This window comes from Myotis nattereri (genome assembly GCF_964212035.1).
Source record: "Myotis nattereri genome assembly, chromosome: 6".
NCBI classification, from domain to species: domain Eukaryota; kingdom Metazoa; phylum Chordata; class Mammalia; order Chiroptera; family Vespertilionidae; genus Myotis; species Myotis nattereri.
The window spans coordinates 61870591-61897021 of record NC_138081.1 but is presented as its reverse complement, the minus strand read 5'-3'; the positions used below and the strand labels follow the sequence as shown (position 1 = coordinate 61897021).

Sequence of the window (26431 nt, the reverse complement as noted above, 5' to 3'; positions counted from 1 at the left end):
AAGGGCTGGATTAAAATTTCAGCTGTAAACTTCATTACTATAATTAGATTTTAATGCATATTTATTAAACATCCTTTCAAATGCTGTGTTCACAATTCCTCATGAGTTACTTGTACATGTGTAGATTTTAACAAACTGTAAACAGTGGCCACTGACCAGAAATGTCCCCCTACAATAACAGAAGCCCATGCTAAGGTCATAAGCAGCCTACGTATGCTCTCTTATGTCTAATCATATGCCGGAAGCCGGTCCATCCTTGCTGCTTGACACAGTCGCTGCAGGGAAGAAACATCTGCACAGCATATGTTTCAAGGGACCTGGCGTATATGGCATACTGTTCTTAATATGTTTCCTCCCCTTCTTAGCGCTATGTGTTCTAACCAGGGCCATCTCCCCGAGAAAGGTTGTTTCCCCAGGTGGGGATTTTTCCCTGGAGTTAGGGATTAACAGGACTAAGGAAGGGAATAAATCAGTAAAACCCCTTAACCAAGTGCCAGGCGGGTAGTTAATCACCTTAACTACGAACAACCACACTTAAGCTACATAATCTTTACTTAGGATAATCTCCTTCAGTTACTTCCTTGTAGGTTAACAGAACAGTAGAGTAGTGACCCTGGAATGGAGATAACAAACTAGCCCTAACCTTTGGAATAGAATGGATAGGATTAAAATCAACAGAACTAGATGGAGATGATATTTGGCAAAGGTCAGTTAAGAAACTATGGACATGAAACAAGGAACTGTAGAAGGTCAAGGGAGGACCCAAAACATACCATGATGTGATTATAGAGGCATGCTTATAGGATCAAGTGGTATAAATACAGATGTAACAGGACAATAAAAAGAGAACCTGGCTATGCTGATCATCTGAATGCTGTCTCCGTGTCATTACTTCTTCGCCGACTCCGTCCACACCGTTGAGAACCCCTGGACCTGCTGGGCTAGACCCCAACAATTATACCCAAAAATAAAGTTTCAGCTGCTTTTTTGAAAACTGCAATGGTCAACAATGACCCAAAAAGGCGGACTTACCAGTGACATTAAAAAACCTATGTTTGGCCCTGGCTGGTTTGGCTCAGTGGATAGAGCATCAGCCTGTGGACTAGAAGATCCTGGGTTCAATTCGAGTCAAGGGTACATGCCTGGGTTGCAAGCTCGATTCCCAGTGGGGGGCATGCAGGAGAAAGCCGTTCAATGATTCTCTCTCATCATTGGTGTTTCTATCTTTCTCGTCTCTCCCTTTCTCTCTGAAATCAATAAAAATAAAAAATAAAAAAAGACCTATGTTTGATTCAGTGATGAAAAAACAAAGTGCAGAATAGAAGAAAATCAAATTTTCATAAAACTCTTTTTTTTAATGTATATATTTTTGTATTTATTTCAGAGAATAAGAGAAAGAGAGAAAGAGATAGAAACATCAATGATGAGAGAGAATCATTGATTGGCTGCCTCCTACACATCCCCCCCTGCAGATGGAGCCTGCAACCCCTACCAGGAATCAAACCGGGACCTCCTTGTTCATAGGTCAATGCTCAACCACTAAGCCACACCAGCCAGGGCCATAAACTCTTTCTTTAGAAAAACAACATAAGCCAGCATCAAGGAATGCATCACGAGATGATGTGCCTTATTTATAAAAGGCTGATTTCGGAGCTTTTAAAAGACTGCTTTTTTTTTTTTTCTTTCTAGCTCTTTATTGGCTAATTGTATTCCTTTTTTCTTTTTTTAAATTTTGTTTTATTGCTTAAAGTATTACAAAGAGTATTATATATGTCTCCTTTTTTTTATTTATTTAACATTCCATTTATTATTGTCTTTGCCAATTCTTAAAAAATTCTCATCAAAATATAGCAGGACTTATTGTTGAATAGCAAACAGCCAAAGTAGAACAAGGCATACATTTTCAGAGGTAGACATATTATAATAGTATGCATGTAAAGCATCTCTTTTAAAATTAGGTTTGTCTTATAAAATATACCAATTTTCCAGTGGATGGAAAGCCATTGTATAGAGGAGTATATTATTAGACACAATTAATGAGTAAAGTAGTGCAGGTACTTTCTACTCTGATTTTTTTTTTTTTTATTGGTTAAAGTATTACAAAAGGTATTACATATGTGTCCTTTTTTCCCCCCCGCCCTAGACAGTCCCCCAGCCTCCCCTATATGTCTCCTTTTTTTCCCCCCTTTGACATTCCCCCAGCCTCCCCTACCCCCCAATGTCTTATGTCCATTGGTTATGCTTATATGCATGCATACAAGTCCTTCGGTTGATCTCTTACTCCCCCTCCCGCCCCCCCCCAACCCTCCCCAGCCTTCCCGCTGTAGTTTGACAGTCTGTTCCATGCTGCTCTGCCTCTGTATCTATTTTTGTTCATCAGTTTATAGTGGTCTTTATTATCCATAAATGAGTGAGATCATGTGGTATTTTTCTTTCATTGACTGGCTTATTTCACTTAGCATAATGCTCTCCAGTTCCATCCATGTTGTTGCAAATGGTAAGAATTCCTTCTTTTTTACAGCAGCATAGTATTCCATTGTGTAGATGTACCACAGTTTTCTAATCCATTCATCTGCTGATGGGCACTTAGGCTAAAAGACTGCTTTTGTGTTACAAAGGAAAATTATGAAAATTAAAACTAAATGCTTGCTGGGTTTTTTTTTCCCTTTAGGAGCTAGTTAATCTTAAAAGTGACAATATGTATAATTTCACAAAAGAAAAAAAATTGTACTTTAAATTTCATGATAACAAATCAGTAAAACGCTGCCCTACATATCTGAATAAAGCTATTCTGAAATAATTACAGGCATACTGAGTAACTCCTTAACATTCATCCTGTCCATACACTATTTAATAATAAGATCTACAGGGTCTATTTTCCTTCAAAAGATAAAGAAAAGTAACATCTATGTTAAGTTCATTTATTTTAAATTTTATACCTTCACACATATATAAATGAGAATTTTAAAATGGAGTCTTATAGGAATTACATTTAAGATATAAACTGCATCATGAAACTATGAAGGAACTAAAAATTGTTGAGAACTACTGCACCTAGCCAAAAAATATGGATAGATAATATATTGAAAAAGTAACTCCTGGGATAAGCTGGATGGAGAGAAGAAATAAGAAGGGACAATCAGGACACTGAAAGAGGTTATAAAAAAGATCCTGGAGATTAAAGTATCAGATACCTCCGGCGTAGAAAAGGGACCTCAATAGAGGACATTAGGCCAGAAAGACAAAACACAGCAGGAACAGACACATTCAAAAGGCTCTGAAGAGAGAAACTGGAACAAATCTTAGTCACAGGCCAGAGAAAATATGAGTGACCTAGGAAAAAAAGTGTTAGATATGTTCAAACTGAGGCTAGATGACCTTTCATCAGAGAATTTATAGCACATCTTACTTCACTGGGAGCAAAGGCTGAACTACCAGTTTCTAGACCAGCCGTGGGCAAACTACGGCCCGCGGGCCGGATCCAGCCCCTTTGAAATGAATAAAACTAAAAAAGAAAAAGACCGTACCCTTTTATGTAATGATGTTTACTTTGAATTTACATTAGTTCACACAAACACTCCATCCATGCTTTTGTTCCGGCCCTCCGGTCCAGTTTAAGAACCCATTGTGGCCCTCGAGTCAAAAAGTTTGCCCACCCCTGTTCTAGACCCTTGACATGCATTATTTCTGTGGGACTGTTTGTGAAAAGACAAATCCAAAATAGTTATACTCCATTTATATTCATCATTTACTTAAAGAGAATGAAGCTCTTGAGGTATGAAGCAATGATAATCTATAGTATATCAATAATCCATTTCTGGACTTTTAAAGTTCCTTTCTATCACTTCTACTCTTAGACACACCCTATTTCATCTGCCCCACCTCCATCCCAGAACTACATCTAGGGCACTAGCTATGCTTATAAAGGTTGTGCTATGCTTTTAAAAAAATTAATTGAAGGAAACTGTTATCATGAAGTGAGTCTCATGAAGTTAGGCATGAACACTCTTTTATAATCTATATATATAAAAGCCTAAGTGATGCTATGACGCACACTGACAACCAGGGACAGACGCTCAATGCAGGAGCTGCCCCCTGGTGGTAAGTGCGGTCCCACAGCCAACCTCCTGGCCAACCTCCCACAGTCTCCCCTCCCCCCACCCCCACCCGGCCGGCACTAATCGCCCCTATCAACTCTCATCACTGGCCAGGCCAAGGGACCCCACCCGTGCACGAATTCATGCACCGGGCCTCTAGTATAATAATAAATGTTAATAGAGATCCAAGAAACATGAAGTTTCACATAAAGGTCTTCATCTTATTGGGTAATAAACATCCAAAGCCCATTTTCTAAACCACTAATCTATACTATGAATAAATTATACCAACCCACATGGCTGAGATGGGGTTAATTCTACTCATATTAATACTTAATCGAAATCACCTATGTCTATGTACTAAAGAAGAGATTGTGGAGCTAAAGATAAATATGAATCATCATTTAATAGAGACATCTAAAAATATAACATTGAGATACAGGACACTATAATAATAACAAACCACAAGATGTGACTCTCATATTATCTTGCCTCTATGAAGTAAACTTAAATTCTAAGACTAGCTTAAACAAAACAGAATTTCAGATATGCTAATTTTCAGTTTCAGAAAACCTAGAAACATTTTCCTCCTTGGCTTCTTTCCCAGTTTTCCTATGACCAAATTGCTCTTCGACAAGGTCACATTCTTCTGCTCATGTCCGTTTTCACAAGGACTCCTCCTCTGCCTCTTCTCCTTTCACTCTACAAATATTCCCAGACTAGTTCTTCCATTCTCATGGCTCTCAACATCTCACATTTCCTTTTTTAAATCTAAGCTATCCACATTTCCTAGAACTAATTAGACTTACTTACCTGCAATCATCATAAACACCTCAAATTTAACAAATTCAAAATGGGATCTCCCCCCAAAAATGCCTCTGGCCTTACTTTTTGTTTGTTTTGTTTTCCTTGACAGATAGATGGCAATGCCATTAAATTACCCAAACTAGGAAACCTAAATTGATCTTAATTCCTGTCTTTCCTTGTTTCTCCCAAAGTCTGTCAATTCTACCAAAGCAGTGTCTCCGAATTCCCCCCTTGCTGCCCTGATCTCCATCTTCATCACGGCAGTAATTCAGACCCTATACCAGTGATGGCGAACCTATGACACGTGTGTCAGAGGTGACGCGTGAACTCATTTTTTTGGTTGATTTTTCTTTGTTAAATGACATTTAAATATATAAAATAAATATAAAAAATATAAGTCTTTGTTTTACTATGGTTGCAAAGATCAAAAAATTTCTATATGTGACACGGCACCAGAGTTAAGCTAGGGTTTTTCAAAATGCTGACACGCCGAGCTCAAAAGTTTCACCATCACTGCCCTATACGGCTCTCCCCTGCACTACTACGGCTTCCTTAAATCATCATCCAGCTTCCAGTATTCCCCCAGCCACATCCTGATCTGTTTTTCAGGCTGCCACAAGACTAATCACGCTAAAACCGATCTGATCACTTCATTTCTTAAGAAACCTCCAACAGCATCCCACTGAGCTTTTGCTTAAGAAACTCTCCCAGCTCCAAGCAGAGCTGCTTTCTCTGTATAGTCCTACAACACTTCAGGTGAGCCTAGAGCTCATGCTGTTATTATTATTCATTGTTATGATAAGGAGCTAATAGAACTTAGTGGTTAAGTTTGTGATTCTGAAGCAAGAATGCCTGGGTTCAAATCCCAGTTGGGTAGCCATACCTGATTATTCATTTATGAAACAGAGATAATTTTATATATCTAGTTTTTATGAAGATTAAATTATGAGAGAAAGAAACTGCTAGCAGACTGCCTGGAACAAAGAAAGGGCTCAATAAATGTTAACTATTGTAATTTCATCTCCCTTCCAAGACTAGGAGCTATTCAAGGGCTGGAACTAAATTTCATTCACTTTCTCACAGACACACACTTAATACCAGGCTTCAATTGAATTAGCAATCACTATGGCTACTCTAATTCTCCTTAACTACCTGGAGGTTGAATAACTGTTACATTAAATGGAGATACATTTAGACCTAAAAGAAAATGGATAGTGAAATCAAAATTAAGCATATATATTTAAATTATATAATTAGGAATTTCACTTTCAAATTTTTAATAATCTTAGTAATGGAAATACACACATCCCAAAATGGAATTCATAATGCTATTATTTCCTACAAAGTTTAAAGTTAGGCAATCAAGTAGGTGATTTGGATGAAGAGCATTTTAGGACCCTTAAAGTTTTTATAGTTCCAGTTTCCAACATGGCTTGGAACACAGCTGGCATTAAAGCTGAGACGAGGCATAAAAACCATGCTCTTTCTTTTCCCTCTTTCTTTTCCTTTATCTATGTCTTTGTTTTAACTTTAAAGCAATGCTCCCCTCACATTACACTGTAGTCACTAGTAGACTTGAAAAGATGAAAAAAATGTAGATAAAATATAAACAGTAAATAACCAAAATAATTGAAAAATGCATAGAAAAACTGTAAATGAGAGTATAAATACTAAATAACGTTTCAACTTAAATTTTCCTTTGGTTTAAAAAGGGGATGGGAACATCTTCATAACTGCATTTTCATAAAATCTCCACACTCAGTTAAATTTTGATTATAGGAGGTAATATGAGTACAGGATAAGAGCATAGCCTTTAGGGTCAAATGGAAGTCCAAGTATAGCCTTTACCATATAGCCTTTACTAGAACCCACAAGTTCTGTCATTTAATTAGCCTTATAACTTTTGCAACCTTGGATTCATCAACCCCAAATTGAGGATAATAAGAATTAGATGAGATAATGTATGTAGAAAGCACTCAGCTTATTGCATGACACAGAATAGACACTCAGTAGATCTTATATGTCATTATGATAATGTTCATTAAATCTTACTTTTCATAAATTATGGTTACATGCAAAGAATGAAATTCCATTTTAACCATTTAAAACATGAAACAATTCTATACTTATTGACATGGAATGATCTCCAAGATATACTAAATTTAAAAAATAAAAGGAACAGACAATGTGTACAGTATGTTCCACTTCTTTTTTAAATTATGTTTTTATTGGCTGAAGGGAGGGAGGGAAACATCTTATGTGAGAGAGAAACATAGATGACTGCCTCCTGCCTGCCCCCCACTGGGGATCGAGCCCACCCATATGCCCTGACCAGGAATCCAACTGGCAGCCTTTTGTGTTTGTTTGTTTGTTTGTTAATCCTCACCTGAGGATATTTTACTATTGATTTTTAGAGAGAGTGGAAAGGAGGGGAAGAGACAGAGACACATTGATGGGTTGCCTCCTGCATGCTCCCCCAAGCAGCAACCGGTACGTGCGTGCCCTTACCTAACACTAGTCTAGCCACTGAGCCAAACGGGATAGGGCTTCGGCGGCCTCTCGGTGCATGAGAAGACGCTCAACTGCGCCACAACAGCCAGGACACACTTCTATTTTTTTTAATACTGATATTTATATACATGTGTTTGTATAGGTACAGAATGTCTCTATAAAAATATTCCATTATAAAGCGGATTATGCTAAACTCTGCAGAAAACCCTTAGGTGACTTCCATAGTTCTAGTACTCATTTCAACACTACTGACCATCATAGTCAAAGACTGGATCAGAGTTTTAGCTATTTTAGCCGTGAGAGTCAATTAAGATATATAAGGAAGGGGGCTTGGAGATGAGAAAAAGCATAAGTATGTGGATGGAAAAGGCAAAAATAACGTCATTCATCATTCAAAAAGCACATTTGCCCAACAAACAGTGTGCTAAGAGCTGAGGAAACAATGACACCTAGCCCTTGCGGTGAAGAGCCCCAGTTTAGTGGGAGCATACGAATACAACAGTAAAGTTAGCACTCCTGCGGGTTTGGTTATCAAAATTCATGTGCGTTCTGACCGGCCGGGGTGGTTCAGTGGTTGAATGTCAACCTAAGAACCGGGACGTCATGGTTTAATTCCGGGTCAGGGCACAGGCCGGGGTTGCGGGCTCACCCCGAGTGTGGCCCACGCAGGAGGCAGCCGATCCTGAGTCCCATCATTGATGTTTCTCTCTCTCCCCCTCTCCCTCTCTGAAATCAACAAAAATATATTTAGAAAAAAATATGCATGTGCATTCATTCATGAACCCATAACATGTAAATGAATGGAGCAAGCCAGGTGACAGCATATACTCCACGCCTCTAGTGACTTGAACGGAACCAAAGCATCTCCCCCTCCACCTGCGAATGCGTGCGGAAGAGCCAGAGGTGCCCCAGGGTCCCGGCGTGGCCTCTGGACCCGCGCCTGGCCACCAGCCCGGGCAGCGCGGGGAGGCGCCGGCGGGAGTGGGGGGGGGGGGGGGGGCGCCGTCTCAGCCCCACACCGGCACCCCCCCCCCCCCCAGCCAGGCCCTTCCACGCCGGGCTCGCCGGGCCTCCGCTCTCCAACAGCCGGGAGGGAACAGGCGCTGGGCCGACCCCTGACCCTCCAAGTGCCAGCCTGGGCCAGCTCCCTCCGTGCAGCAGCAACACGAGAACGAGAGGCTGAAGCTCACCCCTCGCGGGCTCGCACCCCGTGACACCAGGAGGGGGTTTCCTGGTCCTGCGCACCGTCACTGACCTTTCCAAAAGGGGCTCCCAGGGGCGGTGGCCGGAGGGGTTAGAGCGGCGGCCCAGGCTCCGCACCCAACACATCTCCCCCTCAACCGGCTCTGCACTAATCGCAGGGTAACCAAGGGCGGCCAGGAGGCCGCCATCTTGAGCTCCGTACAAGAGAAGGAAGAAGAAAACTTTATTGAGACCCAGAGGAGAGACGGTGGCACAGACAAATCCGACGGTGCTCACGGAAGGCTCCGCCCGAGAGCACGAAGGGAGCAGCCCAGGAAAGCGACCTCCGGTAGAAAAGGGGCGGGCTGGCCTCCTGTGCCCTTCCTTTCGTCCCTCAGGTCGCTGCCAGCCGGGACTACGACCCCCAGCATGCAGTGCGGCGGCGCCGAGGGCGGGGCGGGGCGGGGCGGGGCGGGGCGGGGCGGGGCGGGGCGGGGCGGGGCGGGGCGGGGCGGGGCGGGGCGGGGCGGGGCGGGGCGGGGCGGGGCGGGGCGGGCAGCTCCGGGCTTGGTGGGAGGGGCAATTCTGAGCCCGGCGCTGGATGCAGAGGAGCCCGGAATGTTTTCATGGAATTGGAGCTGGAGTACGACATGTACCACCCCTGAACCTTTTTCAATTAGCGTACTCTAGCCAGATTCCGAAACCTAAATAAAACGTGGGTGACTCAGTGGTAGCCCCAATTTTTTTATTTTTTTTTTTTTTGCCTCTAGCGCCCAGTTCATCTTTGGCAGGATACCCGAAGCGTTTTCTTACCATTTTTATTTTCTGTATTAGATTAGCATAAATCTTTTTCAAAATGACATATGCTCAAATGTTTTGAAAGAATTCACAAGTGACATGAGAAAGCCACGGGCCTGAGATGGACAGTGAGTTAAGGGAGTGGCCATGGGTTAGGATATCCAAAGATGAATTTCTAAGTGATCTGCCCTAATTTTATTTAACAAAAATGTTTTGAAATACTATGATAAGTGTATTGGGAATACAAATTGCTGTCCAGAAGAGGCTGGCAATCCAGTAGGAGGGGAAAAGAAAAAGACAAAAGATTCTACCAAGTGCTGTGAAATCAATGAAGAAGCACTTTGGAAAATCTGGAAGGCCTACTAGAAGCTTTTTTGTTTTTAATCCTTACCAGAAGACATGCTTAGAAAGAGAAAGGGAGAGAGAAACATTGATGGGAGCCCTCCTTAAGTAAGAATTATATATTTGTCAACCTTCCAACAAATGTTACCATTTTTCCTCTACTGAAACATTGTCTAACTTGTAACTAGAGACTGGCTAAAGACAATATTTGAAGTCAAGTTGAATGCTTAAATCTTTATTAAGTTTCTTTCTACTTATTTTCTACAACAGTTTAAAAATAACTGGTTCTTTTTGCTTTCCAGCTTTGAATATCCTTTATGAGCATATGCTTTTTTAATTTTTTTAAGATATATTTTTATTGATTTCAGAGGGAGAGATAGAAACATCAGTGATGAGAGAGAATACCTACTGGGTATTGAGCCCACATTCTGGGCATGCACCCTTGACCGGAATCAAACTCAGGACCCTTCAGTCCTCAGGCCGGCACTCTATCCACTGAGCCAAACCAGCTACAGCAGGATATGCTTTTTAAAAAAATGTTTAACCCAATGATAATGTGTATGTATTTACCTACATATTTCCTTCATAAATACCACTTGCCCAAATGTTGAAGGGGGAGGAGAGACTTTTCTCATATAATTTCTCCACATGACCTTTCTGCCATCTTTCTTTTAAAAATAGCAGCAACCCCCAACTAATTCTAACTGTCCCAACTCCACATGCAAATTTGTAATCTTGGAGCCATCTTCAATTAATTTATTTTCCTCCTCACTCAGATCCAACCCTGCACCAGATATGATTAAATTTATCTTCTTAGTATGGCTTTAATTCATCTACTATAATTGGATCTTCCTCCTCCTGTCTTTACTAAGCTAATGCAGTCATCTCCTAACTGGTTCTGTCTCTTTCTCCTGGCTCCATCCTGCTGTCAAAGTTGTCTTAAAAAATGTGACCTAAAAATGTGATCTAAACTTGCAATGCCTGCCCACTGTCTACAGAATTTCCTTATTATGGACCTTTAGAAAATCAAGATCTGGCTCCTATCATCTTACTATCTCATATCACTCAAATGTCGCCGGTGATTTACCGAGTATCTCATTTGAGTTCATGAACCTCCATATGTATTATTTTGAGAAAACTGGAAAAATGATCCCATTTCCTCTCTCATGTATTTCCTGTGTTCTCATAATTTTTTAAAATTAGAGAAATAATCACTTTAATGTAAATAATTATATAACCTAGCAATTGAATTTTAATATTTGCAGGACAACTCCAATGATGTTCCAGGTTTAATGTTGCACATGTTTTTAATATTCATTATTATAAAAGAAAAATAAACTTCATGTAGATGGATATCCAGACTTAGTAAGAAAAATCATTTTTAGAGCAAATTGTTCTATATGTAGAACATGAGAGGAGGTGAGTTCAGGATCTTCCTACATCACCATCTTGAACTGGCACCAAAAAAATTACTTGTAGATCCTCAAGGGACCTTAAAGATCTTCTGATTTTAACGCAGCAGTTTGCATATTAAGACTCAATGATTCTGATCGATAAAGTAACTTCCCCAAGGTAGCACAGCTACTACCTCTTCTTAAAATTAACTGAACAGTAATAGGGACTGAAAGCTTGTTTATTCAATGAGATAGTTCTTTAAATGGCCCTTAAATCAGTTGTATATCTAGACAAAAAGTGAACTGTGCCACATAGAATTTTAATTATCACTGAGTGATGGTCATAAGCAACCTAGTTTTGTTGGTTAGACGCAGTGCACCTAGGCAATCAAATAGACTGAATATTTTTCAGTTCTACAGACTGCTTTTTCTGAGGAACTAAAGATGGCCTAAAATGCAGCCAATCTTCAAAACTCAAAGATGAAATGATAAAACTATATGAACTCTTTTGTTTACAAGTGTTAGTACTTGTACCAGTTGCCTATGCTCATAATTAGCCATGATTTGGCCTAGACCTCAAAGGAATAAGCTGGGTGTTGTGTTGTGTTGTGTTTGTTTTCTAATGAACACCTTGGGAAATTACTTGAATAAGTTTTAAATCAAGATGAGTTTTATTTACCCAAGTTTACTAGTAACAGAGCAGTTCTCAATATAGAATCTCTAGATGATAAAACCTGAATACCTTTTAGTCATGGGGCATATCTAATCAAGAAGGATTTATTACAAAGTTGAATGTCTTCTGCAAAAACCAAGCCTGGATAAAACTAAGGGACCAGATGATAACAGTGTTGAGACCACTAATGTCTATACACACCAATTGTAAGGGCCCAATTTTCCCAGCATGTATCTCACTTAGGCCAAGAAATTCTCATCAACTTCAAAGGGAGAGATGGTCACCCACAGATCTGAGTTTGCAGTATCCAGGGCTTACTCAGCAGGAATACATGCTATAATCTATGGTACCAGGCTTCATTTCTTTAGTTCAAATCAACTCAGCTGGATTTTGAAGCTTTAGTTCTTGGAAATAATCAACTGTCCCTTACAATATCAAATCCTCTTGGCTTTATTTCACACAACGATTCTGTTGGTTACCTAGGATAAGTATAGTTTAGATTTATAGATTGATATGCAAGACATGTAATATAGAGCTGTATGCTATACTACTATGTAGCTTTATAGTATCAAATTACCAAAATTTATTCTGTAGGTAATTTGATGGGTAGTAAAGAGAGAAGCTGTAAATTTAATTTCTTGTTTTGCTGTTCAATGATGTTTTTAAAAGTCTAATTCTGTTTACAAGTACTGTTTTTCATCTTTAATTTGATACTTTACTATGAGGTAAATTATCTTTTAATGTAATTAGCTTTATGTAATAATTATGATCTTGAAAGTCTGCAAAGTGATTAAAGGGCATTTTCTAAGAAATAAATTTCTGGATGCAAATTATGCAATTTTTCTGCTTATAGTTTTGGTGTTATCTAATTTATTATTATCATTATTATTATTACTACTATTAAATTCTTATTAATTGGCAGGTATAAAGGTAGACCTTTACAAATATTAGACGTAAGGTCAAAAATATTTTTAATCACAGATTTCAAAAGTTGACAAGTATATTCCTGTTATCTTCTTTAAAAAACATTTATTAGGCCCTGCCAGCTTGGCTCAGTGGCTGAGCATCAGCCTATCAACCAGGAGGTCACGGTTCAATTCCGGATCAGGGCACATGCCCGGTTTGCAGGCTCAGGTTTGATCCCCAGTGTGGGGCATGCAGGAGGCAGCGGCTCAATGATTCTCTCTCTCTCATCATTGATGATTCTATCTCTCTCTCTCCCTCTCCCTTTCTCTCTGAAATCAATAAAAATATATATTTTTCAAAAAACATTTATTAGTTTTAACTCACTCTAGCATGTTATACACATCAGCACCTGTGCCCATTTAGCAAAGAATTTCAGTACAAATCACTCTGGATTGAATAGACATCTCTAAGAAGCATTACAATTGTTGCAATATTTTTAGAAACTGAAACGAGGAAATAAACAACTTCAGTAAAAGTGATTTAAATAACAAATAGCATCTTTATAAACAGCTTATCTCCTTGAGAACAAAGAATAAACAAGGAGACAAGGGTTTTTTTTTTCCTTCCACTATTAAAGCAGATCACAATATGAGTGGGTGAAATGTCATGAATAATTGGAGAAAATCACAGAGTAATCTTCGACAAAAACATCTGATTTATTTAAATTGTCGCTGTTTGTCTTATTAGAACCTTTATTTAACCTTGTTATACACAATGCAGTATTCAAGCTGGTTTATCAAAAAATGTACTTTGGAACTAACCATATCTTGAAAATTTTGACTTTTTCAAATGCAAGTTATGGTAATGTAAACTCTCTGGTGGCAGCTGTTTTACTTGAGACCTAATTAACTGACATTGCATTAGGCTGAAATGCCCGTGAAAACCAATGTTTTGAATCTGAAGCAACAGTGAATAAATCAAGGCTTTAAATAATAGATTTAAGCTCAGGTTTCTGGTCAAGAGATCATCAGGCTTCCAACTATTACATTCATATAGATATAACATTCATTCAATGTCTTCTACTCACAAACCTAGCTCAACACCACCAGGCATTCCTTATCACAGCGTTCAAGGCCTCATTTTGTGATTTTCCAACCATCTTTTTTTCTAGATAAGATTATGTCCCTATTAACTCCTATGTAGATTCTATGTACTTCAGGGCTTACCATTGTGTCTGGCACTGTTCTAAATGCTATAAAAACATTAACTCTTTCAATACTTATAACCATGCTATGAAGTAGTATTGCCCCCCTGTATACATAAAGAAATGAAGGCACTGACAGGTAAAGTAACTTCTCTAGGGTTAAGTAGGTACTAAGGATTCTGCCCATCTCCTCTACCAAGCTCTGATTAAATAGATTTGCTCATAGTATTATCTTCAACTCAGATATATTTGTATAAAATATAAAATTCTAGCCAAGAGCTAGTTAATGTAAATATAAGACATAACTGGATGGCAATATGTAAGACAAGCTAGTGTTGTGCATAAGAGATAAGAATGATCGAGAAAATAGGGAATATGAAGATCTCTGCAGTCTAACATTACCTAAAACCAAGACGAAGGGCAGATGAGAAAGAAGGTACAATATATGACTCGATGTAGGTGAATCATAAGCCCAAGTGGTTTGGAAAGTAATGATAATATTTATACCAAAAAGGTTGTAAATAATGGGAATTGCTTGAGGGTAAATGGGATGAGACTAATTTTAGACGTGTGAGTTTGATTTAGTCAATAGGACAACAAACAGAACTAGCATATGGGTGCCTGTATGAGTATGTGGTGTCAACGCAGTGAAATGCCTATACTCAAGGTTGAAGTAAGTATAGATTTGGAAGCATTATAAGCTTAGTGGATCAAGTCTTGGTCTAGCAGGCCTGTCAATCTCTCTACCAAACCCAACCCACAGGTTCTGGACAAATACACCTTCTATGAGAATGTGTTCCCAAATGAATCGTTAGAAGAGCTTACTTCCTTTGCAAATACACCTAGAATCAAACCTGGCATCCCTGGACGTATATATCTCTGTGGCCAAGATCTTGCACTAGAACATTACCACCAACCCACAGAGACCTGTCAGGCCCCTCATCTCCCAGTAGAAGTCATGGTGGTCTTTGCATGCTGACATCCTCCCCTGACCTGGCATCTCGCAGACTTCCTTCGGAGCAGTCCTCAGTTGCTTAGTGCAGTGCCTTCTTTGGGTCAAGCCAGAGAAATAGGGGCAACTATTTCTCAAGTTCATTCATTTCTCTGCATTCCCACTGCTATTATCTTAGTTCTGCCAGAGTGATTTTTCTAAACCAAAAATCAAGTCACTTCCATTCCATGATTTCCTTTAGAATGTTTTTAGATAATGGCCAGAATCATAAATATGGACCATAATGCCCTTCATGCCTTGTCCCTTTGGCCTTAGTTCTTGACATAGTTTCCTTTTATTCCAGTAGTACTAAGCCAAGTGTAGCTCTTTCTTTCTTCTGGCCTCTGCAAGTGTTTATCTCTATCTCCAAAATGCACCTCCCACACACAGGCACACCCAAATCATAGGCACTTTGCCTGTCAAATACCAACTTCATGTCTCAGTTTTGTTGTCGTTTCCTTCTGGAATTTTCCCCTTCTGCCCCCAAGACTGGGCTATGTGACTCTCATCGCACTCTACTGTCATGTCTGTATGACCAGACTAAAAGATCCTGGAAGCAAAAACTGTATCTTGTTTACCACCATCCCTCTTCTCCATGCTCCCTCCTCCCTCAGCACCTAGCACAGTGCCTGGTTTATTCTAGCTGCTCAGTACATATTTGTCATATGAATGGCCAGAAGGGTCTAAGAGTCCAACGTATCTGTTCATCTAAAGAGACCACATGATACCCTTGGTTCTGGAATGGATCCCCCCCTTTCCCACCAGTTAATCAATATATCTGGCATTCCTGAGATCTCTAGATCAGTGGTTCTCAACCTTGGCTGCACATTAGAATCACCTGGGAATCTTTTTAAAATCCTGATTTCTGGGCCTCATCCTCCGGAAATTCTGTTTCTTTGTTACTAATGTTGTGGCCCCACCCCATAACAAAGAAACAGAATTTCCGGAGGATGAGGCCCAGAAATCAGGATTTTATTTTTTTTTAAATATATTTTATTGATTTTCTACAGAGAGGAAGGGAGAGGGATACAGAGTTAGAAACATCGATGAGAGAGAAACATCGATCAGCTGCCTCCTGCACACTCCCCACTGGGGATGTGCCCGCAACCAAGGTACATGCCCTTGACCGGAATCGAACCTGGGACCCTTCAGTCCGCAGGCCAACGCTCTATCCGCTGAGCCAAACCGGTTAGGGCCAGAAATCAGGATTTTAAAAAGATTCCCAGGTGATTCTAATGTGCAGCCAAGGTTGAGAACCACTGGTCTAGATCCTTGTTACTCAATGTGGTCTGGGGACTAGCAGCACTGGAATTGCCTGGAAATGCAAAATCTGAGTCCTCAACCTAGAATTTCTGGATTAGAATCTGCATTTTTACAAGGTTCTCAGGTGATTGATATGCACAATAATGTTTGAGAAACTCAGTGCTCTAGATAACATTAGTGGTGCTTTACTCTAAAAGTTGGTAATCCATTTTCTTGAGAGAAATAATGCAAATGTCTGGTTGTCAGTGTTCTGGAAGCTGAGGACTTGCCTGAAACAATCCAATCTTTGTTAGAAATTTCCTCCCCCCCCCCCCGCCCCCACAACCCACTTCTGCCTATAGAAAGAAGCCTTCTATTTTGATTTTTAAACATATTTTTTATTAATTTCAGAGAGGAAGAGAGAAGGAGAGAGAGATAGAAACATCAACGATGAGAGAGAATCGTTGATTAGTTGCCTCCTGCACACCCTCCACGGGGAATCGAGCCCGCAACCCTAGCATGTGCCCTTCACCGGAATAGAACCTGGACCCTTCAGTCTGCAGGCCAACACTGTATCCACTGAGCCAAACCAGCTAGGGCCATTTTGAATTTTTAAATTTAAAATAATTTTAATTGATTTTGAGAGAGAGAGAGAGAGAGAGAGAGAGATCAGTTTGTTGTTCCACTTATTTATGCATTCATTGGTTGATTCTTGCATGTGCCCTTTGTATGTGCCCTGACTGGGGACACAGCTTTGATGTTTCTGGACAATGCTCTAACCAACTGAGCTACCAGGCCAGGATGGAAGCCTTCCATTTTGTACAGCTCCTCAGAGATCCTTTCTGTTTGCTAGATGGAATGCTGCTAATTCATGAATCATTGAATAAAGCCACTTTGATCTTTACATTTACTCAATTGAATTTTTTTTTTAACATAGGTCACACAAAAAAGAAAATAGGAATGCCTTGTAAACATATTGAAAAGATGCTCAAACCTGGCCAACGTGGCTCAATTAGTTGAGAGCCATTCTGTGCACAAAGGGTTGCTGGTTCCATTCCTGGTCATGGCACATACCTGGGTTCCATCCACAGTTGGGGAGCCTGCAGAGGGCAAGCGACTGATGTTTCTTCCTCACATCAATGTGTGTCTCTCTCTCCCTTCCTCTCTTTGAGCATGTCCTTGGGGGTGAGGATTAAAAAAGAAAAGGTGCTCAACTGTACTCATAAAAAAGATTAAAAGGAGGATATGATTTAGAATATTAAAGATTAAAAAGTTTGCTAACACTTGGTGTTGGTAAAGCTATGGACAAACAGGCACGTCTATCCTTTGCTGAACAGGGTGTAAACAGGTAAAACATGTACAGAAGGAAATTTTGCAATATTTCATAAATGCATGTATCCTTTGGCCCAGTGAGTCCATTTATAAACTTTATTCTACAAATTTAATCCCAAGTTTGGAATTATGTCATATTCAAGGTTATTCTTGCAGCATTGTAACAGTCGAAAGGTTGAGATCATCATATACATATATATATATGTATATATTCATCAGTAGATGACAAGTTAAATTATGGCACATCATGTAATGGAGTACTTGGGTGCTATACAAATGTGAGTCTATCTTCAAGACATTATTAAGGGAAATATGGTACAAAAGTGTATCCTATGATGCTATTTCTGTTAATATGTATATGCACATGTTTTACATGCTAGACTTTTTCTGGAAGGATACAAAATTACACAAGAAACTGGTAACAGGGGAACTAGATGGCTAGCGATAGGGATAGAAGGTAGATTTTTCAGTGAATACTCTAAATGCATTTTGACTTCTTATTTATTTATTTATTATGTGAAAAAACATATAGAAAAATACTTTGTCTATTTTTCTGTGGGGTTGTATTTTTCTTATCAATTTATGATCTCAATGAGATCAGAGAATTTCCATGTCTTACTCTTATCTCTTTAGTGTCTAGAATTAAAAATATCTATAGGCCTTCAATAAATATTTGTTGATTCAATAAATGCACTTTTTGGAAAATAATCACATCATTTTAAAGTAATTTCTTTATTTCAACTTGTTCTCAGTATTATTAGAAATGGTTGCTAATGATCTGGACAATTTTTAAGTTTAAGGGACAGAGGATTTAAAGTATATTGGGCCCAGCCAGTGTGGCTCAGTTGGTTGAGCATCATCCCATGCATCAAGAGGTCACCAGTCCCGTGCACCAAGAGTGTCCACCTCAGGTAACTGGGGAGGCTGAGCCACTGGGCCCTAGAGGACACCTAGCACACAAAACCACTCTACCAACACAGGGACACATAAAAAATGCGGAGACAAAGAAACAGGTCACAAATGACAGAAATGGAGGAAAGCAAACGACTGGATATAGAGTTCAAAACCACATTTATAAGGTTTTTCAAGAATTTTATGATAACCGCCGATAAATTTAGTGAGACCCTGGAGGATATGAAAAAAGACCAACTAGAAATTAAGCATACACTGACTGAAATAAAGAATAATATACAGAGATCCAACAGCAGACAAGAGGATCCCAAGAATCAAGTCAAAGATTTGAAATACGAAGAAACAAAAAATACCCAACCGAAGAAGCAAAAAGAAAAAAGAATCCAAAAATGTGAAGATAGTGAAAGGAGCTTCTGGGACAACTTCAAGCGAACCAACATCAGAATTATAGGGGTGCCAGAAGGAGAGAGCAAGATATTGAAAACCTATTTGAAGAAACAAGGACAGAAAACTTCCCCTACCTGGTGAAAGAAATAGACTTACAAGTCCAGGAAGCACAGAGAACCCCAAGCAAAAGGAATCCAAAGAGGACCACACCAAGACACATCATAATTAAAATGCCAAGAGCAAAAGACAAAGAGAGAATCTTAAAAGCAGCAAGAGAAAGACAGTCAGTTACCTACAAGGGAGTACCCATACGACTGTCAGCTTATTTCTCAACAGAAACCATGCAGGCCAGAAGAGAGTGGCAAGAAATATTCAAAGTGATGAATACCAAGAACCTACAACCAAGATTACTTTATCCAGCAAAGCTATCATTCAGAATTGAAGGTCAGATAAAGAGCTTCACAGATAAGAAAAAGCTAAAGGAGTTCATCACCACCAAACCAGTATTATATGAAATGCTGAAAGGTATTCTTTAAGAAGAGGAAGAAGAAAAAGGAACTCTTACCATTTGCCACAGCATGGATGGAACTGGAGAGCATTATGCTAAGTGAAATAAGCCAGTCAGAGAGGATAAATACCACATGATCTCACTCATTTGTGGAATATAATGAACAACATAAACTGATGAACAAGGACTGATCCAGAGACGGAGAGGCATTGATTGGACTGTCAGGCCTTGGAGGGAAGGTAGTGGAGGGTGGGGGTAAGAGGGAAAGATCAACCAAAGGACTTATATGCAAGCATATAGGCCTAACCAATGGACACGGGCAACAGGGGGGTGAGGGCATGAGCAGGGGGGTGGGGGGGGGGCTGGGGGTAACGTGGGGATAAGGACACATATGTAATATCTTAATCAATAAAAATATATTAAAAAATAAAGAGGTCACCAGTCCCATCCATTACGGTTCAGGGCACATGATGGGTTGTGGGCTGAATCCCCAGTAGGGGGAATACAGGAGACAGCTGATCCATATTTCTCTTTCTCTCTCTCCCTTCACCTCTAAAATCAATAAAAACATATATTAAAAAATAAAATAAAGTACATCAATTTTGCCCAATGTGCTCAGTGGCTAGAGCATTGGCCAGCACCCTGAAGGGTCCTGGGTTCGATTCCCAGCCAATGGCATGTACCTGGGTTTCAGGTTTGATCCCTGGCCCTGGTCAGAGCAATGGGGGAGGCAACCAATTGATGTGTCTCTCTCACTTGGATGTTTCTCTCTCCTCCTCCTCCTCCTCCTCCTCATCTTCCACTCTCTCAAAATCAATGGAAAAAATATTCTCAGGTGAGGATTAACAAAAATAAAAAATAAAGTACACCAGTTTCTGAAAGAACATAAAAAATTCAGAAATAGTTGTGGGGCTATAACATTAAGGGAGATAACTCTCCCGGCAGGGAAAGAAATTTATCCTTTACCTCAACGTTCAAAACCTGCAGTTGGTAGAAACGAACTATGATATACTTGTTTTGTCTTGTTTTCATTTCTTATAAAGGTTTATCTGCGTTTCATTTCAAATGCCTCAGAGATAAGTTTGCCACTTTTTATTTTTTAACTTACTGTGTTACCGGCGGGGACCTTGATTCTCCCCATCAATGCAGAAAAGATTTTAAGGTCAAGGAAAATGAAAATAAAGCAAAGTGGGATTTATTGAAGATACACTCCAAGCGAGCAGCAGCAGGCCAGTCAAGAGAGACCATGGCCCTGAACCCCTGGGTTATGTGGTTTAAACCAAAAAGATGTTACCAGGGAGAGGAGGAGACCTCAGTTCTTGTCTTCTTGAGGGAACGATTTCAATCAAGAGACAAAAGTGTAGAAAAGCAAGCAAAGAATTTATTGACTACAGCAAAAATATACACAGAAGAGTGAAACAAGGAAGGGCATAAAAGAGGCAACAGGCGCCGAAGCCGGTTTGGCTCAGTGGATAGAGCGTCGGCCTGCGGACTGAAAGGTCCCAGGTTCGATTCCGGTCAAGGGCATGTACCTGGGTTGCGGGCACATCCCCAGTAGGAGATGTGCGGGAGGCAGCTGATCAATGTTTCTCTCTCATCGATGTTTCTAACTCTCTCTCTCCCTTCCTCTCTGTAAAAAATCAATAATATATATATATATATATATATATATATAAAAAAAAAGAGGCAACAGGAGAGCCTAGGCTGGGCTGCTTTGGCTCACTGGGAAGTCAGAGAAAAGGGGGAAAGGAGCCTTAGAGACAGGTTCAGGGGTTAGACCCGGATGGGCTGCTGCCGCCCATTGCTTCCCTGGTTGCAAGCCTCAGGGGGTCACTTAAAGGTTAGGGATACACAGGAGGGGGGGTAGGTAAGAGAAGGAGCGGTGGAAGGGAGGAATGGCAAGGGGTGTGCTTCCTGAAGGGAGAGCAGCACTGGGACCTTCATTTTCAGGGGTTTTAAAGGCGGGGCGGTTAGGGGAGGTCTTAAGGGCAGATCAATAGAATATTCATCTGCTTTAAGCTGATGTCCCAAAATGAGATTTATTTTCTCAATCTGTCTGTCCTTGGGTGTGGTTGGCAAATGGGACTTAATCGGATTTCTGTTATCCGTTTCCCTGAGTTGGAAGATTTAAACTATTTACCCTCTAGTTGGGGAGGAGTGCAAACCATTTACTCTAGTGTCCTTGGTTTAGGGAAGATGGAATTTACGAGGTGGACACAAACTGCTGTTTAACCGTCGGTCTCAGCTTTCCCATTCCACTCCTCCTGAAATTTTCCTAGTTTCTTACTATTCTGTAACAACTGGGACTGTGTGGGAACTGAAGGAAAAAGTTGCAGGTCACCCAAACATAGGGCATTCAAGGCAGCTTTCAGCCTAGCTACTATATGGTATTTTGTTTCTGAGAGCCCACCAGTCAAAAACGGTTTAATTCCACTCCTACTTTACAGCCTTCAAGTTACCAAATCAGACACGTGTCTGGTGAAACCCTGGAAGGTGATGTCAAAGTCACTGAGGCATGTGTTCAGGGTTACCACGAAAGCACAGCCCGTGGTACAGGTGAGGCGGTGTGCAGCTTGGCACCGGGTTAGCGTTGGCAGCTCGGTTTCGAGAGCCAGTAAAGCACTTATATCTCGCCGTTTAACTTTTGTGCCGCAGTTCCCCGGGGGAGAAGACCCTTCCCCGAGTTTTCCCCACCGCTCCAGGCCCAAGAGGACGCAAAGAGACAGGAAGCGCCGCCCCCGCTTCCCTGGATCCCGCAAACCCTGCCACATTCCCACGGCGACGCGCTCGCCCGGTGCATTGTGGGCGCTGTAGTCCGGCCGGAACCTGTTCCTGACTACAAGTCCCGTGACGCCGCTCCTCCTCCGCCTCCGCCTCCTCCTCCTCCGTCTGATCCGCAGGCCCCTCCGCGGCCTCAGCAAGGCCTCCCGGGCCGGGCGCCGCATTCCGTCGAGTCTGCCGTCCCTTCCCGGAGCTCGAGAGGCGGAAGCCGGAGGGGTGCGGGGAGGAGCTTCGCGCGCGGGGTGAACGCCCGCCCTACGTGCTCGTTCGCCTCGCGACCGCTGCGCGCGAGCCAGGTGTCCCCGCGGCCAGCAGCGGCGGCGGAACGCGGCGGGGGCGGAGGGAGCCCGCGGAGGCGGCGGCGGCTGCACCAGCGACATGGCGGAGACGGTGGCCGATACCCGGCGGCTGATCACCAAGCCGCAGAACCTGAATGACGCCTACGGGCCGCCCAGCAACTTCCTTGAGATCGATGTGAGCAACCCGCAGACGGTGGGGGTCGGCCGAGGCCGCTTCACCACCTATGAGATCAGGGTCAAGGTGAGGCCGTCCAGCCCTGCGCACGGTGGGACCCTGCCTGCCCCCTTGGGTCGCCCCCTGCCGACCCAGGAGCGCATCCCCTGGGGCAGCCCAGGCCGGGATCCCCGGGGGCCGCCCTGTCCGCGGGCGGGGTCTGGGGCCAGGCTCCCCGGAGGACTGGGCTGGGGGCTGCAGCGTGAGCTGAGCCCGGCGCCGGCGCTCGGGGAAGGTGCACGGAGATGCGGACGGGGGTTGGGCGCCGCTTGCCCCTCCGGCAGCTGATCTGGGAATGACATTCGAGTTGGAAAGGGGTAGATCTTTCGAGAACACAGAACACAGCCTTTCGGGAAGGGAGGTAGATGTGACTGAGATAGGGGGTTTGCGCAAAGTTGAAACCTTCCCAGTGTTTTTTTTTTTTTTCTTTCTTGGACACTTTTCCCAGCGGTGGCCGAGCCAAGCTGGTTGGTTTGCGCTCTTCCCAAGCCACCAGGCTAACCTCGGTTGTACACTTTTTTGAACAGAATCTAATGGGAGTTCACAAAAGTCTGACCAATTTGGTGTGGCTGAGCCTGGTGAGGGGTCATTGGAAACGACATTGACCTTAGCGTTCAGGGCCACCGTGGTCGGAGGTGTGGGTGGGGAGTGTTGCCAACCTCACAATCCAGGACTACGACGCTTTGACAAAAGTCTGTCAGTTAGGGATCTTGCTCTGTTAATTTAGAGGTTTGCACTTCATTGAATGAATGAGCCAGCTGAAGTAGAAACACAGTAATTTCATGACTAGTATTTCTTGGCAATAAGGAATTCAGATGATTTCAAAGATGCTAATTGAGAATAATGCTTCACTCTCTGTAGTTCATGCTCATGTATGGAAGTATCTTTAAAAATTAACTACATGAAATGAATCCGGCTGTTAAAGGTGACAACAACAAATTATTTTATTAAAAATTAAGCATAATAAGAATTTAGCTTTAGAGTAATCAAACTTTACACAACAAGTTACTATTAACATTTAAATGGAATAATTTCTTCATTGACTTACCCACTTTTTCTGTGGTAAAAAACACAACATGAAATTTATTATCTTAACCGTTTTAAAATTCACAGTTCTATAGTGTTAAATATATTCACATTGTTGTGAGACTTATGTATTTTAAAAAATGATTTACTTACGTAGTTTTGCTAAATTAAATATCATCAAACTTTAAGATATGAAACTAACAATTTACAAGCTACTCATACCTCCCTACAGATATGTAAAATGTGACCCATAAGCAGCCTTGTTGTAGTGAAACTGCAAATCCAGGCTCCATGTACCTAGGGAAGTACATTACCACCTAAGCCTACTGAAAAAGTGAGGTCTTTTTTTTTTTTTTTAACTTTTGGAATTACTTTGGATTGTCTTAAATATGTGGCTTATTGTTCACCAAAACGAACTTCCTCTTTTACCCTTATTCGCCAAGCATGTTTTCCTTTCTTTCTTTTGCTGAAACAGAACTTGGTATTCTTGTTTCTAAACTTCCATAGCTAGTACTTCCTGTCACACAACTGAAGTGGAATCTCCTGCCTACACTTCCTCCATTTAATAACTGAGTTTATCTTGCTGAGTGCATTATATTAAGTAGACTCTAGCCTGATAACTTAATTATTTTAAAAATATATATGATACTTGGTTACCAAATAGCTGATGTGACACTTATAAAAATAAGTTGTTCTTATGGTGTGATCATTTGCATTTTAAAGGCAATAATCTTAAGAACGATTACTAAGTTATACAATTAACCTGTGTACACATGCACAGGTTTGTATTATCTAAAAGTTTGTTGTATATTAATGACTGTTACAGTCATAAATGCAAGTGCTCTATAAGAAAATGTAATTGAGTTTCTAATGCTTATAAAATGCCATTGTTGCCCTAGCCAGTTTGGTTCAGTGGATAGAGTGTCCGCCTGTGGACTGAAGGGTCCCAGGTTCAATTCCCGTCTAGGGCACATGCCCAGGTTTGGGCTCTATCTCCAGTGGAGGGCGTGCAGGAGGCAGCAAATCAATGATTCTCTCTCATCATTGAAGTTTGTAGCTCTCTCTCCCTCTCCCTTCTTCTCTGAAATCAAAAATATATATTAAATAAATAAAATGCCATTGTTTCTCATAATATGTAATGTTACTTAAAACTCAGGATACTATGTAGTAAGATATTAGTCTTATTTTAAGCAGCATATGGTTTTTGAGAACAGTTACAGTCTTGTATTAAGGCAGAATGGCCAGTGAAATGAATAGGTAAATCATTTTGTAATGATTTTTGTTACTACTTTTCTACAGTATTGCTGCTCTCCCTAGTCCCTACTACCCGCCTTTTGCTATTAGTTTGCCATGTGGCAGACCATTTTATGTTTCAGAGTTTGGGCCCTGAAACCATATTATAGTTACTCTTTAATTCTGGTCTTGAGAAAAATGTTCAGTTTTATAGAATCTGATTGAAATTACTCTAATTCACAGAGTACTTTTATCTGGATGGTGGCACTTTAGAATGAAGTTTCCCCAATCTCCATTTATCTTTTGGTTTGAGGATAGTGTTTAAGACTATTAGGATCCCTTGATTAGTATCTTTGGGCTTTTGAAAATAATTGGTGGTGGTAATGTTTTTTTAAATTGTTCTAATGGGTAGGTACAGCAGAGAGCACCATAAATGATTAAAGTTTAGGGAAGCTCAGGGTCTTTATTATTTTGGCATATTAAAGAGAAGGCTGAAGGGGAAATTCAGTCATCGTTTATGAAGTTTGTGCAATAATGTAACTTTAATTTTCTGGAGATTTTAATTAAGATCTATTGTACCTAGAGACAACTGTTTTGAACAGGAATGAAGTTAAGGATCTTTCTTGAGCTCTGAGTTCAGAGTAGGGTACAAAATTTAAACTCTACTTCCCCTTAGTAGAATAGTTATGCTAATAATAGTGCCTGCCTCATAGGATTAAGTGAGATAATGCACATAAATCTCTTTAGCACAGTGACTGGTACATAATAAGCACCCAAATGTTACCTCTTTCTCTTAAAAAAATTAATTGGGGTGATATCAATTAATAAAATTTACAGGTTTCCATTGTACAGTGTCATCTGTATACTTCATCGTGGTTCACTCCTTAAAGTCAAGTCTCCAAAAGATTACCTCTTTCTAAATACAGATATTTTCTAAAAGTCAGTAATCAGCATAGCCCTGACCAGGTAGTTCAATTGGTTAGAGCAAGGATGTCAAACTCAAAGGCTAACACGGGCCAAATAAACAAGGTTTCAGTTTATGTGGGCCCCCAAAAAACTAAAGCTTCAATTTTCATAGAAACGTAGGTTTATTTCGATAGAGACATGCTGAATACAAAGGGCTGAAATAAATGAGTAATCGTTAATATAAAATAATAGAACATTTTAATAAAAATTAATATTTTTTCTTGAACATTAACTTACCAGACACTGAATAACTGCACACATTAATAAGCGTAACGCAAATAAACCTCTTTTTCTTGTTCTCCAAAAGCAAAATATTTCCTGTTGCTCACACCAAACAAGTCAGTACAAGACTGACACGGCAATCAGTTGCTAAAATATTAGCTGCTAGTATTAGTGGAGAGAAATGGTGCGCCTGCACATAAGGCGTGTAAGGGAAATGAATGCAACACGATTATAGTAATCAGTCATTAGTGAACGCTGTAGTTCATTAATAATTATGTATAACAGGATATTGTAAAAATTAAGTTACGAAATTTTTATTAAAATGTTTTTTACATACCATTTCAGCCCGCCGGCCGCGAGTTTGACATGCTTGGTTTAGAGAGTAGTCCTGATACACCAAGGTT

At 40.7% G+C, this 26431-nt stretch overlaps 2 protein-coding genes across 5 annotated transcripts in view; one reads left to right on the top strand and one right to left on the bottom strand.

Moving 5' to 3' along the window:
* The window catches only part of AFG1L (AFG1 like ATPase), a 163895-nt gene extending 154875 nt beyond the window's left edge, over window positions 1–9020 (bottom strand). Inside the window, exon 1 of one of the 4 annotated variants that reach the window (XM_081093851.1) lies at window positions 8671–9020. In XM_081093851.1, the coding sequence (XP_080949977.1) occupies window positions 8671–8806 (136 nt within the window). In that variant the 5' untranslated portion in view covers window positions 8807–9020. The remainder of the gene's footprint in view (window positions 1–8670) is intronic. The other 3 variants (XM_081093852.1, XM_081093854.1, XM_081093853.1) reach the window with 3 other exon arrangements.
* A 13157-nt stretch (window positions 9021–22177) lies between these two features.
* The window catches only part of SNX3 (sorting nexin 3), a 32606-nt gene continuing 28352 nt past the window's right edge, over window positions 22178–26431 (top strand). Inside the window, exon 1 of the mRNA XM_081093850.1 lies at window positions 22178–22607. Coding sequence (XP_080949976.1) covers window positions 22446–22607 — 162 coding nt within the window. The 5' untranslated portion in view covers window positions 22178–22445. The remainder of the gene's footprint in view (window positions 22608–26431) is intronic.